At 60.8% G+C, this 13,955-nt stretch overlaps 1 protein-coding gene and 1 long non-coding RNA gene across 6 annotated transcripts in view; one reads left to right on the forward strand and one right to left on the reverse strand.

Annotated features, from left to right (window-relative positions):
• KCNN3 (potassium calcium-activated channel subfamily N member 3) overlaps window positions 1-13,955 on the forward strand; it is a 114,571-nt gene that overhangs the window by 79,531 nt on the left and 21,085 nt on the right. For all 5 annotated transcript variants that reach the window (XM_058702292.1, XM_058702293.1, XM_058702297.1 and 2 more), the window contains one exon: window positions 13,418-13,559. In XM_058702292.1, the coding sequence (XP_058558275.1) occupies window positions 13,418-13,559 (142 nt within the window). The remainder of the gene's footprint in view (window positions 1-13,417; window positions 13,560-13,955) is intronic.
• LOC131496561 (uncharacterized) lies at window positions 1,234-3,816 on the reverse strand. The gene is made up of 3 exons (XR_009254551.1): window positions 3,659-3,816; window positions 2,347-2,468; window positions 1,234-1,617 (listed from the first exon to the last, which is right to left on the reverse strand). It is a non-coding gene; the product is annotated as an uncharacterized LOC131496561 (long non-coding RNA).

Genomic DNA, 13,955 nt, shown 5'->3' on the forward strand with positions numbered 1-13,955 from the left:
GCTTGAGAGTGGCCGGGCAGGCACGTGGGCTGGGACGGAGGAGTGAGACCCGGGACAGCACGCAGCCCCGTGCTCTCCCCTTGACCTGTCCCCAGCGCATGCAGACGGCCCACTCGGCCCGAGTCCTGTGGCGAGCGTCCAGCACCCTGGCCCCGGGAGGCACCACCGGACGGACAGGAACCACAGCTGAGGTCAGGCCGGGAGGCCGCTAAGCCACGTGGGGATCGGGTGGGGCTCACGGCGTCCAGAGGCTCGTGTCCTGCTCCCAGCCTTAGCAGGGGCGGGCGTCCAGCCTGGGGTCCGTCGCTCCCCCTTGGTCGTCTCCGTGATGAAAGCCGTAGTTATCCGGCCAGCGGCCTGAGTGCCGAGGGTCGGGGTCTCTTCCCCTGCTTTCTGGACCGTCTCTTCCAGTTTTCCCTCTGCCAGATCTGCTTCCCTGGACTGGACATCGTCTGTCGTGCCCACCGTCGTGCCCGCCCCAGAGACCCGGCTACCAGCTCAGGAATGCCCCGGCCTCCCAGAGCAGGATGCTTTAGTATGAACGGCTTGCTAAATAATGGTGTTATTCGTCATATTGGGTCCAGCTACTCACCAGGCGCTGTTAGGGGTTCAATATACCTTAGAAGACAAACTACACGGTTTTCCCCCTCACGGGGCTTATAGTTTACCAGGGAAAGCCGGTAACAGGGACCAAATGAGCGATTTCACATCTAGGCTACGTGCTGTGAAGAAGCTACACACAAGGTTGCAATATTTTTTTTTTTTTTTAACGTAATGGGGTTGGACAGCCACATCCTGCTCAGCCGGGACGTGCCTGGAAGGTTGCTCTGGAGAGGTCATGCGTCAGCAGAGAACAGCTGAGCCGTTTACGGACCAAGGGGGCAGGCCGTCCAAGAGGAGGGAACAGCACGTACAGAGGCTCTGCGCCGGCAAAGGGCGCGGCGCGCGGAGTCACCAGAAGGACAGAAGGTGGACAGACGTGTGGCCGTGGCCTGAGCTACAGAGGGGGCGGGATGCTCACGGTGGGGGCCTTGGGCGGTGCTAGGGCATGGGAGCCAAGGGCGGAGGGAAGCCTCTGAAGATTCTTACCTAGAAGAGTAACACGGTCTGGTTCGTTCTAAGAACATGGGTCCGGCACCTGCCTGGAGAGGAAGCCGGAAGTAGGGAGGGAGCCACTTTGCTGTGGCCCGGAGGGGAGGCGGGGCCCTGGCAGGAGAGCTCTCAGACGCCCCGTGTGCATCCAGGCCGATTCACATGCGTTTTCTCACAAGCCGGTGTCCCGTACATCAAGTCCATGTTCAGAATCAGCGTACGGCCTGTTATTGCTTTCTGCTTCTCTGTTTCTGTCTTCTTTTTCTCAGGAGCTTGGTCAGTGAGCACTAGCTTTTGACTGCAAGTGACAGGAAACTCAAAATAATAGCAGCTTAAACAAAATAGAAGTTTCTTTGTTATGCAAAAGAAGACTTGGAAAGGTCAGTCCAGAGCAGGTATGGTGCTCCATAGCATCAGCGACCCAGGCTCCTTCCGTCTTGTGGCCCTGCCAGCCCTCGGGCATGGTTTCTTCCTCATAGTTCGAGAAGGCTGCTGGAGCTCCAGCCATCCCACTTGCCTTCTAGCCTGCAGGAGGGAGGAAGGGACAAAATAAGATGTGTGCTCTCCCTTTAAAGACTTGTCCTGGAAGGAACACTTGTCGTTTTCATTCACATCCAGTGGTCGGTTACACGGATGGAAAAATCTAGTCTTTATTATTGATAGTCCTTGCTCATTCCTGGGTTATTTTACTGACGAAGAAGGGGAGAAGGGCTGCTGGGTCATAAGTTTCTCCGGGGCTCAAAACCACTCACGCTGCCCGCACCCTCGCTCTGTATTCAGGCATCGGACTGCTATTCCTACTCTGTAACGTCTCTCAGATCCTCTCTGCCCGCCACCTCGCCCGGCTACAGCCCTGCCGCCTTGCACGCAGCCATAGGGGTAGCGTGTCTGGCGTCAGCCTGTCCTCCCACGGGGACGTCTCTTGCCCCTGAAAACCTTTCACTGCTCCCTCGGGATGGCAGTCCCTGCTCCACCCTTTAGTGTCCAGGGCCCTTGCAGTCCCACTTAGACCACCTGTGATGAAACCAGCTTGGTTCAAGTTCAGTAACATTAGCAAAGATGGTAACAGCACCTCGCATTCCTACATGTAAGTCTGTTGCATCCAGAATCGAAAGCGGTGGCAAAAAGTCAGAAAGCCCAGACTCAAAGCCGAGCCCTGATAGGGGACTGGCTGTGCTACCTTGGACGAGTCACTTGCCCTTCGTGAAGTCAGACCCCAGCCAGTCCCCTTCCTTCCCCGGGCCTCGTTCTGACCTGCAGGTTGGAGCTTCAAGCTGTCTTGCCTCCTTCGCGGGGTTATGAAGCTCCGAGAGGAGGAGGTGACAAGCCGGGAGACCATAAAATCCAGGACCCGGGTCTGCTGCTTCCAGGCCGCCCTGGGAAGGGAGCAGACAGGTAGAGCCCCAGTCCCCTTTCGGGGCATTAGGGCCCGACAGCTCAGCCGGGCTCAGTGACCCGTCCCGTCCCCCGACTTGCGGGGCGGGGAGGCCTGGCGCCCTGGGGTCCTGACTGCCTGCTGCAGGGCTCTCGGGGTGTTAAATGGGGAGGGGTGTCTTACGTGAGTGTGTTGGGGCCAAGGGAGAAAGAGAAAAATGGGCGAAGCGCATGTAGTCTTTCTTCAGTTCGGGCTGTGAAGTCCTCTGATCGTCTGGGGACGTGCCTTCTGGCTCCTAGGCTGACGCTGACGGTGCCATGAAGAGCGCCGAGGTCCAGCGGGAAGCCACTTCCCGCTCTCAGGTACATGGCCCTCGGGGCCACGCCTCCGCGTGGGGCGGGGGGCAGACGGTCTTCGGGAAAGTGTACGTCAGAAGTAATGACGTGAACACTATGTCGTCAAGCTTACAGAGTTAAGGAAACGTGAGTCTGGGGAGCTGGGTCCAGCTTTGTAATTACCGTGTCAAGCTTCGTGTGTGCGAGCGCTCCCCTCAGTTACCAGCACCCATCATTTGTTTTGTTCTTTCGTGTAATTTAAAGTGCGGGTTTTATTTAGGGAGCAGCGTGTCTCGAGGCTTTCGTCATTTCGGAAATTAGACGGTGCCCTCCTGAGCTCGCCAGACGGTCGCTGTGGCCAAGTTAGGCCCAAGGGCCGGTGGGGCTCTGGGCCGGGGTCTCGGAAGCCCCAGGTGAGGGTCACCTCGAGCCCGGGGGAGGGAGGGAGCCGTTTGTCACGTGCTGGTTATGTGCACGCATCCTCCCCATCGCCCTCGCGGTAATCTCTTCCAGTGTTTTCTCCAGCACTGAGAGAAACGGGCCCAGGGCGGCGGGGGCCTCGGCCGCCGTGTGAGCTTCCTCGATTGCTTCTCCCCCAGCGGAAGGCGAGTCCCTAAGAGAGCGTCCACCTGAGTGCGGGCACTTGTAGGAGGCGAGCGCATGGGGAACCTGTCTTCCTGTTCGCAGCCGTGTGGGTACCCGCCCCGAGAGGCCGATGCACCTACGGGCCTCCCTCCGGGGTCCTCCGGCTTCCGGGTGCCTCCCAGCCTGGGCACTTCCAGCCTGGCCCTCCCTGACCCATCAGAGCTCCGAGACCCCAGGGCCCAAGGCCCCGAGAGCTAACGGCCCGACAAACCTGTGTTTGGGTGAGTGGGTGGCGACGTTGGCAGTGGGGTCCTTCTGTCTCCTGCAGGCTCTGGACGGTGGTTGCGTTGCTCGGGATGCGTTTCATGAAACCACTCGCCAGGTAAAAGCAGATATGTGCTCACCCCAGGGGCCATCACCATCACTTTCATTACCGCCAGCAGCCCCGAAGCTAATCAGGACAGATCTGACCCAAAAATAAATTCGGGAGGCCTTCCCTCCGCGCCTCCTGCGTCTCCCTCACTTTGGGTGGGCCAGACTTTCCTCCACATCTGTTTGCTTCCTGGCACTCAGACAGCTGTGTGGCCTTGTCTGCAGTTCCTGGGCTCTGCCTGTCCCCAGCTTCTTGTCTGCTTCGGACGCTCCCTCCTCTGGGGTCTTGGCCAGTGAAGGGGCAGAGGTGGGCTGTAGTTTCCGGGCAGGCTCGTTTCCTGGCAACGCATCATGAGCATCTTCTGTGACGCTACTTCCTGTAAAGCAGAGCGGGGCTGGGTGCCTGGGTGAAGGGGCCGGGGGCTCGCTGGGCGACAGGCGGAGGAAGGGGCCCGCGTGGCGGCCCGAGCCCAGCCGTGGCACCGGCCCACCCTCTCCTGCCCCGTTGCCGGGACCTCCTGTATTCAGGGGTCTGAGGTCTCGGCCGGGGGCCGGCAGAGGCTCCGTGGAACTTGGAGCCCCTTGGTTTGCAGAAGGGGCGGTGCTGGGGCAAGGCTGCTTGCGTCCGTGGTCCGTGCCCAGCCGCAGGCTCCCCAGAGACTGGGCAGGGGCGGGGTGGGGGGCCGGGTGCGATCAAAGAAACCTCCACCGTTGGGCTGGAAGGGGTTCTGGCCTCGTTTGGCCAAATCCTTCCATTTACAGATAAAGAAGCCCAGGCCCAGGGTCGCACAGCAAACTGGAGTCTGAGCCCCCAGCTGGGTCCTCTCCTGGGGTAACCACCGCGGTGCCCACGTGGCTGGTGGCTCAGGCCGAAAGAGGCGGCCGGGGGGTGAGGGCACAGGCCCCAGCGTGCCCCTCTCCGGCCTCCGTCACTTTACCTAGAAGGAAGGGGTTCGCTGCGTTAGGGGTAACCGCAAGACTGTGACTCCTAGGGGCAAAGTCCCCTGCCCAGGTCCTGACCGTACGTCTGTGTGTCCCTTCCTGAGAGAGTCCTGGCCTCTGGGCTAACGTACCCTTGGAGGAGCCTGTTCCGTGGGCAGAGACCCTCAGAGCAGCCATCTCCGTGCTCCTTGGGACACTCGTCACCACTGGGTCAGTTTAGGGCAAGCCTCCTGCATATCTGTGTCTCCCCACGCGGCCTCTTGAGGCAGCCGGGGAAGGAGCTGGCTGGGCCCGTTCTCAGAGGTCAGCGACAGGGTGACCTGACACCATGCCCTGCGGACCCTGCAAGCGAGAAGGGGTCTCCCGGGGCCGTCTCGTGCCCCTTGCCCTCCTCCAGCAAGAATGTCTCAGTTCGAGAGGCGGGAAAAAGGAGCCGGGATGCGGAGGGTGGTCTGGCCCCAGACCTGTGTCCGTTGGTTGCGGGCCCTCGGTGTCCGGCCACCCCGTAGGGACACAGTCCAGGTTTGCAGCGTAAGTGCAACTGAGCTGAAGGAAATGAAGTGGGCCTCCCGGCAGGGGGAGGGCGAGAGAGCGACTGAGTCAGTGACCGGGAAAGAGGAGAGGAGAGACTGGGGGTGCGGGTCAAAGGAGGGGGAGACGGGGGACGAGGGAGAAGGCCGAGCGCAGAGGCTCCGGAAGGAACGACGGAAGGGGGTGGGGGGACCCAGGGCCTGGCCCGCGGCCACCGCCTCCCCACACCGCCAAACGCACACTTGCCGCGGTCCACACGGTCCAGTGCTTCTTCCAAACATACTGTTTTTCTCCGGTTTCGTGCTTTTATTAAACATTTCCAAATCAGGAAACACGGAAATATTTTTTAACACAAAGAAAGAAAACATTGCGAGTAGAGAAACTGACTCAGAAGGATTTGCCAGATGAGCCAGCTGGTTTCCCGTTTCAGAGCCGTTCAGAGAGGGTGACGGCACCCGTCGTGAAGAAAGGGGACTGGCGGCTGGGTCCCCCGGCTGCCGCCTCCGTGGGCAAACCGGACGCCTCGGCACCACGGGGGAGGAGGAGACCGGACGGAGGAGAGCTGCTCGCCCAGGAAGGCTGAGCTGGGCCTTCTCGCCCGAGTCCCTCCCGCCTGTCAGCGAGGCCACGTCCACGTGCGACCCCAGGCCCGCGTCCCGAACCTTCCACGTTTGGCAAAAGTCCGCCCAGAAAACCGCCCACGGAGACGTGCGTGCCACTGCCTCTGCGAGAGGGTCTGCGGGAACTGTGTCCGCAGAAGGGAACGGCCACATCTGCTCGGTGGAGGGTCGCAGCTGGTTCGGTGGGCGTGGTGGCGGTGATGGCTTTCTCCCCTTTCGGAAACGACCGGAGGCCCTGCCCCCCACGCTGCGAGCTCTTAGAAATAAAGCACGAGAGCTGCCTCGGAGAGACCCTCAGCCATGGCCTTGCGTCGCCCGGCGGGAGGGAGCTCCCTCACTCTCCTCAACTCAAAGCCAGCCCTTACAACTTAGGACGCCGGCCACAAAAATAACGCGGGGGGGCTCTGTGCACACGCCGCCTGGGCCTGGGGTCCCCATGGGCAGCCTGGCTCCCCACGGCCATGCATCTCACATTTCCAGATGCTTACCGGGAAAAGGCTCTTTAAGGCGGGAAAGAACTTCATTGGTTTTGTTTGCCCTGACGTGAACTCGCCTGCGGCTGCGACCACCAGCCTGGCCCATGGGCCGCTCGGGGTCCCCGACTTCCGAGGCCGGCGGCTCTCACCGGCCGCAAGTGGCTCCAGACGCCCCTGAACTTAGGCTGACGGGACACCCTTGGGGGAGTGGCAGCGATTTCCCCGAAGCTGGCATTCCGAGGGCACCCGGTCATTCCTTGATTATAGGGACGCGGCAGAGGCAGGGGCGGGAAGAGGCCCCAGGGCTCGTGAGAGGCTCCCCTCAGTGGGAGCTGGCCAGGCTCGCCAACCCCCCGCTCCCTCCCGGCCACCATCCTGCTGCTCACGGCAGCTCTGTGTAGAATCAGCCTTTTCGCTTACTTGGGGTAAGAGCCCCTGTGCTGCCGGCTTGCGATAGAGACAAAATGAGTCATTCGCTCATTCATTCAACCCATGTGAACCGACTACTGGAGACAGCGCAGCAGACGGGACAAAACGTCCTGCCCTTGAGACTTACGCTCTAACGGGGCCGACAGAGCATATATCGTATCAGGTGGCGGTATGTTCGTGGGGCAAAGGGGGGCGGGATGGCCCGTGTAAACAGGGTGACCAGGGAGCCCCTTACGGAGACACCGACGTTTGAGCAAAGACCCGAAATCATCTGAGGCAAGTGCTTTCTGGGTAAGCGGGTACCAAAGTCAGGGGTGAGGCTGGGCTGTTGTGGGGCCTGCAGACACGCTGATCGCAGCAGAGCAATGAAGAGCCACGGATGGACTGTGGGCCACAGGAGCCCTGGGGTGGGGGTGGGGCCACAGGGAGAGGGGTCCAGTGGGAGGGGCCCAGGGTGGGAGGGGCTGGGGGGGTCCCAGAGGGAGGGGGAGGGATGAGGGGGCAGAGTCCCAGGAAGAGGGGGTCCTGGTGGGAGGGGCCCCAGGGAAAGGAGTCCCAGTGGGAGGACTCCAGGGTGGGAGAGGCTGGGGGTGGGGGGTCCCGTTGGGAGGGGCCCGGGTGGGAGGGGAAAAGGCAGTCCATAGGAGTTCACCGTATCAATTATCTGTCGCTGCATAACAAGTTGCCCCATAATTCAGCAGCTTGAGACGGCAGATGTTGCCGACGTCACAGTTGCTAAGGGTCAGGAATTCAGGGGCAGCCTGAGCGGGCACCTCGGCTCGGGTTTCTCGTGAGACTGCAGTCAAGCTGCCCCCCAGGCTGCGGTCTCCTCTCAAGGCTCAGCTTAGAGGCTCTCTGCTTCCAAGTTGGCTCACCCCGTTGTGGGCATGCCGTGGCCCCTCACCAGGCGGGCCTCTCCATAGGGTCACCTCACGGCATCACCAGTGGCTTCCCCCGGACGGGAGCGATCCCAAAGAGAACAAGGTTTGGGTCGCTCGGCGCAGAGGCTGTGGTGTTTTTATAGCCGGATTTCAGAGCTGATGGCCCATCGCTTCCGCCGTGTTCTGTCAGAGACAAGTCGCCGGGGCCAGCCCACTCTCGGAGGAGGGGATTACAGAAGTACGTGGAGGAGGCAGGGGACCGTGTCTGAGGCTGTGGCCACACTCCTGGGGTGCGATTTCATCCCTGTGGCGCCCGGAAGCAGGCACAGCTAGACCACACGCTGTCCAGGTGTCTGTACCTGTGCGGAAAGACGCAGGAAGCTTGTGCCCCGGCGGCTGCGGTGCCCAAACACAAAGAGCACATGAGGCCATCCAGCAGGCAGGTTGCAGTGAGCTCAGGGACGCTTGTTTTGTTTCTAGGCTTCCCAATTGATTTTTACATTAACGTATTTTTGGGGTCTTTCTCTTAGGTTTGGTTCTGTGTTCAGTATTATGCAAGTTATGCAAGGATACGCTTAGAGTCCGTTGTTCTGTGCTATTTGCTGCCCTGCCCCCGATCTTCCCATTTACCCTTCTCCAGAGAGAGCCCTCTTCCGGAGGGAGCATCTCTCCAGAGGGAGCACTCCCCCGGAGGGAGCACTCCCCCCGAGGGAGCATCTCTCCAGAGGGAGCACTCCCCCCGAGGGAGCATCTCTCCAGAGGGAGCACTCCCCCCGAGGGAGCATCTCTCCAGAGGGAGCACTCCCCCGAGGGAGCATCTCTCCAGAGGGAGCACTCCCCCAGGGAGCACTGCTCCAGAGGGAGCACCTTTCCAGAGGGAGCACCCCTCAGAGGGAGCATTCCTCCCGAGGTAGCATCTCTCCAGAGGGAGCACTCCGGAGGGAGCACTCCCCCGAGGGAGCATCTTCCAGGGGGAGCACTCCCCCTGAGGGAGCATCTCTCCAGAGGGAGCACTCCCCCAGGGAGCACGCCTCCCGAGGGAGCATGCCTCCTGAGGGAGCATCTCTCCAGAGGGAGCACTCCCCCTGAGGGAGCATCTCTCCAGAGGGAGCACTCCCCCGAGGGAGCATCTCTCCAGAGGGAGCACTCCCCCAGGGAGCACTGCTCCAGAGGGAGCACCTTTCCAGAGGGAGCATTCCTCCCGAGGGAGCATCTCTCCAGAGGGAGCACTCCGGAGGGAGCACTCCCCCGAGGGAGCATCTTCCAGGGGGAGCACTCCCCCCGAGGGAGCATCTCTCCAGAGGGAGCACTCCCCCAGGGAGCACGCCTCCTGAGGGAGCATGCCTCCTGAGGGAGCATCTCTCCAGAGGGAGCACTTCCTCGAGGGAGAATCTTCCAGGGGGAGCACTCCCCCAGGGAGCAGTGCTCCAGAGGGAGCACCTCTCCAGAGGGAGCACCCCTCAGAGGGAGCATTCCCCCCGAGGGAGCATCTCTCCAGAGGGAGCACTCCGGAGGGAGCACTCCCCCGAGGGAGCATCTCTCCAGAGGGAGCACTCCCCCCGAGGGAGCATCTCTCCAGAGGGAGCCCTCTGACCTCCTGTGCTCCTTCGTGCCAGGGCGGGCCTCCGCGTCTGCAGGTAACATGCGTGTGCTGCCGCTTTCCCAAACTTCAGTTGTGCGCCCCACTGGCCCCCCAGGTGGAGGATGAGGACACAGCCCCTCGCGCGCCACACCCCCTCCTGCGCGGCCTTCTGCGCGTCCGGCCAGCACTCCCCGGACTCTTCATAGCTGGGCCTTCAGCGGAGGATGCGGCTCCTTTCCTGCAGATCTTTTTCTTTCTCCTGGGCAACTGCCACGTTAGTCCATTTGCCCCGCTCCTTATGTGTGTTTATCACTAAGTCAGCTCCACATTCTGGCAGCCGTCCAACTTCCCAGGACGTTCGGGCACGTTCGATTTTCCATCGATTTTAACTTCTTGGGCAGCGTCTTGGAGAGATGTCTCCCAGAGCCTCTGGCCTGCTCTAGCCGGGGCGGGTGGCCCTCCAGGCCTGGCGCTCGGCCGCGTCCAAGGACCACCCGCCACCGGCCCCCTGGGCCTCCCTCCTGGAGGGTCTCGCTTCCTCGGTCCGGGGGTTCCTCCTTTCTTCGGGTGACACGCAGCTTCCTGTGGCCTCCGGTGAGAGTTGCTGAGGAGACAGATGTTGGAGGCTCTTGCACACCTGAAAATGTCCTCCCTCCACCTTCTGACTTAACTGACACCCTGGCTGGTTTGGAAATAATTTCCCTTTGGAATTTTGAAGCCTTTATTTCATGGACTGCTGGCTCCCAGGGTTGCTGTCAGAGTCCAAAGTTACTCTGATTTCTGATTCGTCACATTTGACCTCTCCCTCCCTCTCTCTCTCTCTCTCTCTCTCCCTCCCTCCCTCTCTCTCTGCCTCCTTCTCTCTCCCTCTCTCTCTCTCTCTCTCTCCCTCCCTCCTTCCCTCCCTCTCTCTTCTTCTCTCTGCCTCCCTCTCTCTCTTAACTCTGGAAGCTCCATAGCCTCTCTCCTTTCCCCTGGTTTTATCAAATTCCCTGAATGTGAGTCTTTTCGTGTACTGTGCTGGGGACAGGGGGCCCTTGATCTAGAAACTTATGTTCTTTGATTCTGGAAAAAAATTATTTTAATTTCCTTAATGATGACTTGTCTCCTCCTTCTCTTTTTTTTCCCAGTTCTTTTTCTGAAACTATTCTTACCTGAATTGGTAGACAGACTCCATGATTCTCTCGTATTTTCATCTCTGTCTTTTCCTGCCTTTTGGCAGACCCCTCCATTGACCCCCAGCCCTTCCAGAAAGACCCCCTTGTGTGGCACTGACCCGTGTCTCCTGGGGCCAGAGTCTGGCTCCCTCACCTTGATTATAGGGTTTTCCCCACGAGCTCTTCTCCGCCACGGTCTGTATGTGGTCGAGAGTCCTGCTTCTCTGTCAACTGATTCGGTCTGTGTCTTTCATGTTCACAACTGTCCTTGGATTTCTGGGGACCCCGGTCGTCTGCCTGCGTGGAGGGTCTATGGAGGGCAACAGTGTGTGCGTTTAAGTTGCAACCAGCTGTTATATGGCCCCTGTATCTGTCACCCGTTTCATAGTAGGAGAAAGGGAAAACCATAGCACACCCTGACGGTAAACTGATAACTATAATAACTGTCCTTAAAAAAAAAGACACCTTTTCCTCCCTAGCCTTTAGAGCAAAACACGGCTCTGAAAAATTCTCTGTTGCAAACACTGGCAAGACATGACTATGCAGGCTGGTGACAGGTGTAAGCCACTGTAAGATGGTGAGTGGGGGGGCGCCTGGGTGGCGCAGTCGGTTAAGCGGCCGACTTCAGCCAGGTCACGATCTCGCGTCTGTGAGTTCGAGCCCCGCGTCGGGCTCTGTGCTGACAGCTCGGAGCCTGGAGCCTGTTTCCAATTCTGTGTCTCCCTCTCTCTCTGCCCCTCCCCCGTTCATGCTCTGTGTCTCTCTGTCCCAAAAATAAATAAAAAAAAAACATTGAAAAAAAAAATTTAAAAAAAAAAAAAAAAAAAAGATGGTGAGTGGTTTGGAGACGGCTTGGTCCCCACACTCACCGCCCTCAGGCCCCACCCACGGCCTCCCGCCTGCTGCAGTGGGACGTCCTTGTGCCCCGCCCCCCCCAGAGGGAACAGCACTCCAGCCAGGCAGGCGGTGTGTGAATGGCGTCCTCAAGACCTGCTTCCCTCTGCAGCACACACGGCCAGCTCCCATGCGACTGTATTTGTGAATGAAGAAGAAACCCACAAGAACATAAAGAGAGCGTAGAGACCAATAAAACAGTAAGTCAGACATCAAGGTGACAAAAAGACAGCTGCCTGTTGCTAATACTGAGTCCCAACCTGGACTCTAATTTCTTTCTCTCGTAACCACTCGTGTGGAGTAGAAAGGCCCGGGTCCCGAGGCCGCCGAGCAGCCAGCAACACTAGTTGAAGCATCGGATTTGCAGAGGCGGGCTGTGAAGACCCAGGGGCCAGTAACGCACTCGGGAGACAGGCTACAAATCCAGTCCAGACCCGCGGTTGGCGGTGGAGGCTCTCCGCTGCTCCTCCCCGGCCACCTGCACACTTTCCAGCAGGTCTCGTGTCCGGGGCTCACTGTCTTTCCTCAGGCTTGCGGGCAGCTGCTGGAACAGTCCTCCTTGGACACCAGTGTCTCGTGTCCCTTCTGTGTCCAAGAACTCGCAGCAGATGCCTTCCTGTGTCAATTACGTCTGCAGCCCAAACTTCAAGACTCTCACAAAGGTCTCCTCGCTCCCCTGCTGTCCTAGTCCCTGCCTCTGTCGTGCTGTGGATAGTTTCTCAGGGTGACGACACCTGTCCCCCCCCCCCCGACAGTGGCCACTGCCCACACGGAGTGCCCGCGTCCTGGGACGAGCCCTGGGCTGCTGGTGCTCCTGGTCACTGGCCCTCCTGTCAGCAGATAGGGAAACGGGGTCACAGAGGTTAAGTCCCTTGCCCACAGCACAGAGCCTCTTGATGTGGAGGTGGGGCTTGAAGCCAGGTGAGCCAAGCCCAAGGCCGCCGGCTCACCTCCTCTCCACTCTGCGCCCCAACCTTGCCGTCAAGTCTCAGACCTGACCCGAGACTTCTTCAGGACGGACTGGTGACCCCAGGACAGGCCCTGAGAGCCGGGGTCTGCCTCCACGGCTCCCCCGAGAGCAGCATGCAGGAGTGGAAGGGACAGAGGGGACGCGAGGGGGAGCCTGACTGGGGGTGGGGTGGCACCTGGGGCGGGGGAATATCTTCACCTGCCCTGCCTCCCCGGGTGCACCTGCTGCGCCCCAGCCGAGCCCCGGCTTTCATAAGGGCGCTCCCTCCGCCTGAACCCCTCTCCTCCCGGCCTGCCTGGGGGCTCTGTCCTCTGACTAACCTGCCGGTGTTGGGGTCAAGGTCACTGCCCTTTCCCTCCTGTCACTCAAGCGCCCTGTCTACCCAGTTCTGCGAAAGTCCTCACCGGCCTGTCCCCTGAGCCGAGAGCCCTGAGGGCAGGCCGTGTCCCGCTCGCTCGTCTTTGTGTTTCCGTACTTGTCCATACTTGTCACGGAGCCAGCACACAGGGGCTCTGGCGTCTGGGGGTGAGAGCAGGGAGGGAGAGGGTGGGGCGCCCTCGGCACTGGGCAGGGGGGTGGTGGCCGCGTCCTTCCAGCCGGTTCCTCCCCGGGCAGGGGAGCCAAGAGCCCCGTCCACCCCAGAAGAGAGACCGTCCCTCTGCGGGGACCCCAGTGTCCCCTGGAAACAGCCCCCAGGGCGCCCCTCCCGACAGCGGTGACAGGACGGTTCTTCAGGACCAGTCAGCCTTACGGGAGATTGCTAAATGTGTTTGGTGGGTTTGACATTCTCCCCTGCTCGGGAGCCATCATTTCGGATCAGTCACGTCCACGTCCGCTCAGGCTGTCGACTTGGAAGGGAACATCTGAATTTCATTGTCGTGTGATTTCATCCGAAGCTATTTTACCAACACTCGAAGGGCGTCTACAGTGCACTCACGGCCACCGCGGCCTCTGGGACCAAGCTGGGGCGGGGGACAGGGTCAGGGCCGGGGGTGGGGGGGTCGGGGGCGGGGTCCGGGCTGGCAGAGTCGTGGCACCTGCCGTCACCAGCACCGCTGGGTCCACCTCAGCAAACACCCAGTCCGTCCCCGTCCGGGTTCGCCCGTGGCCTCTGCGTCCGGGGCTGGCAGTTCCTTCCACTAAGTGCTGTCTCCCCCCCGCCCCCGCCCCCGGCAGGTACCACGACCAGCAGGACGTGACCAGTAACTTCCTGGGTGCCATGTGGCTCATCTCCATCACCTTCCTCTCCATCGGTTACGGGGACATGGTCCCACACACGTACTGTGGGAAGGGCGTCTGTCTCCTCACCGGCATCATGGTGAGTACCTGGCCCGCCCGTCGCCCTCCCCACCTGCGAACGCCGTGAGGGTGCAAGAGGGGTCCTCCGGGCAGGACGGCTGCTGGGCGCCCCCTCCCCGCACACGGCCAGGAAGGTGCTTCTCGGCTCAGTTTCCTTTTCTAACACAGTCAGAGCTCCTCGTCCCGGGCCGCCGTGGCCTCTCCACGGCCCCCCAGGTGGGCTGGGCTGGGCTGGCCTGGGTCTGGCCCCCACCCCCGTGCCCCCACCGGCACCACCCCGCGGCCATAAGCGACAGGGCCCTCGGGCCCCACAGACTCGGCGCCATGTCCGAGGGACCGTCACTGGAACTCCCAGAGCGGGGATCCGGGGCGGGCGCTGACCTGGCCACGAGACGCCCGTGTCCTGGGTCGGTGT

The sequence above is a fragment of the Neofelis nebulosa genome, chromosome 15 (genome assembly GCF_028018385.1).
Source record: "Neofelis nebulosa isolate mNeoNeb1 chromosome 15, mNeoNeb1.pri, whole genome shotgun sequence".
NCBI lineage: Eukaryota > Metazoa > Chordata > Mammalia > Carnivora > Felidae > Neofelis > Neofelis nebulosa.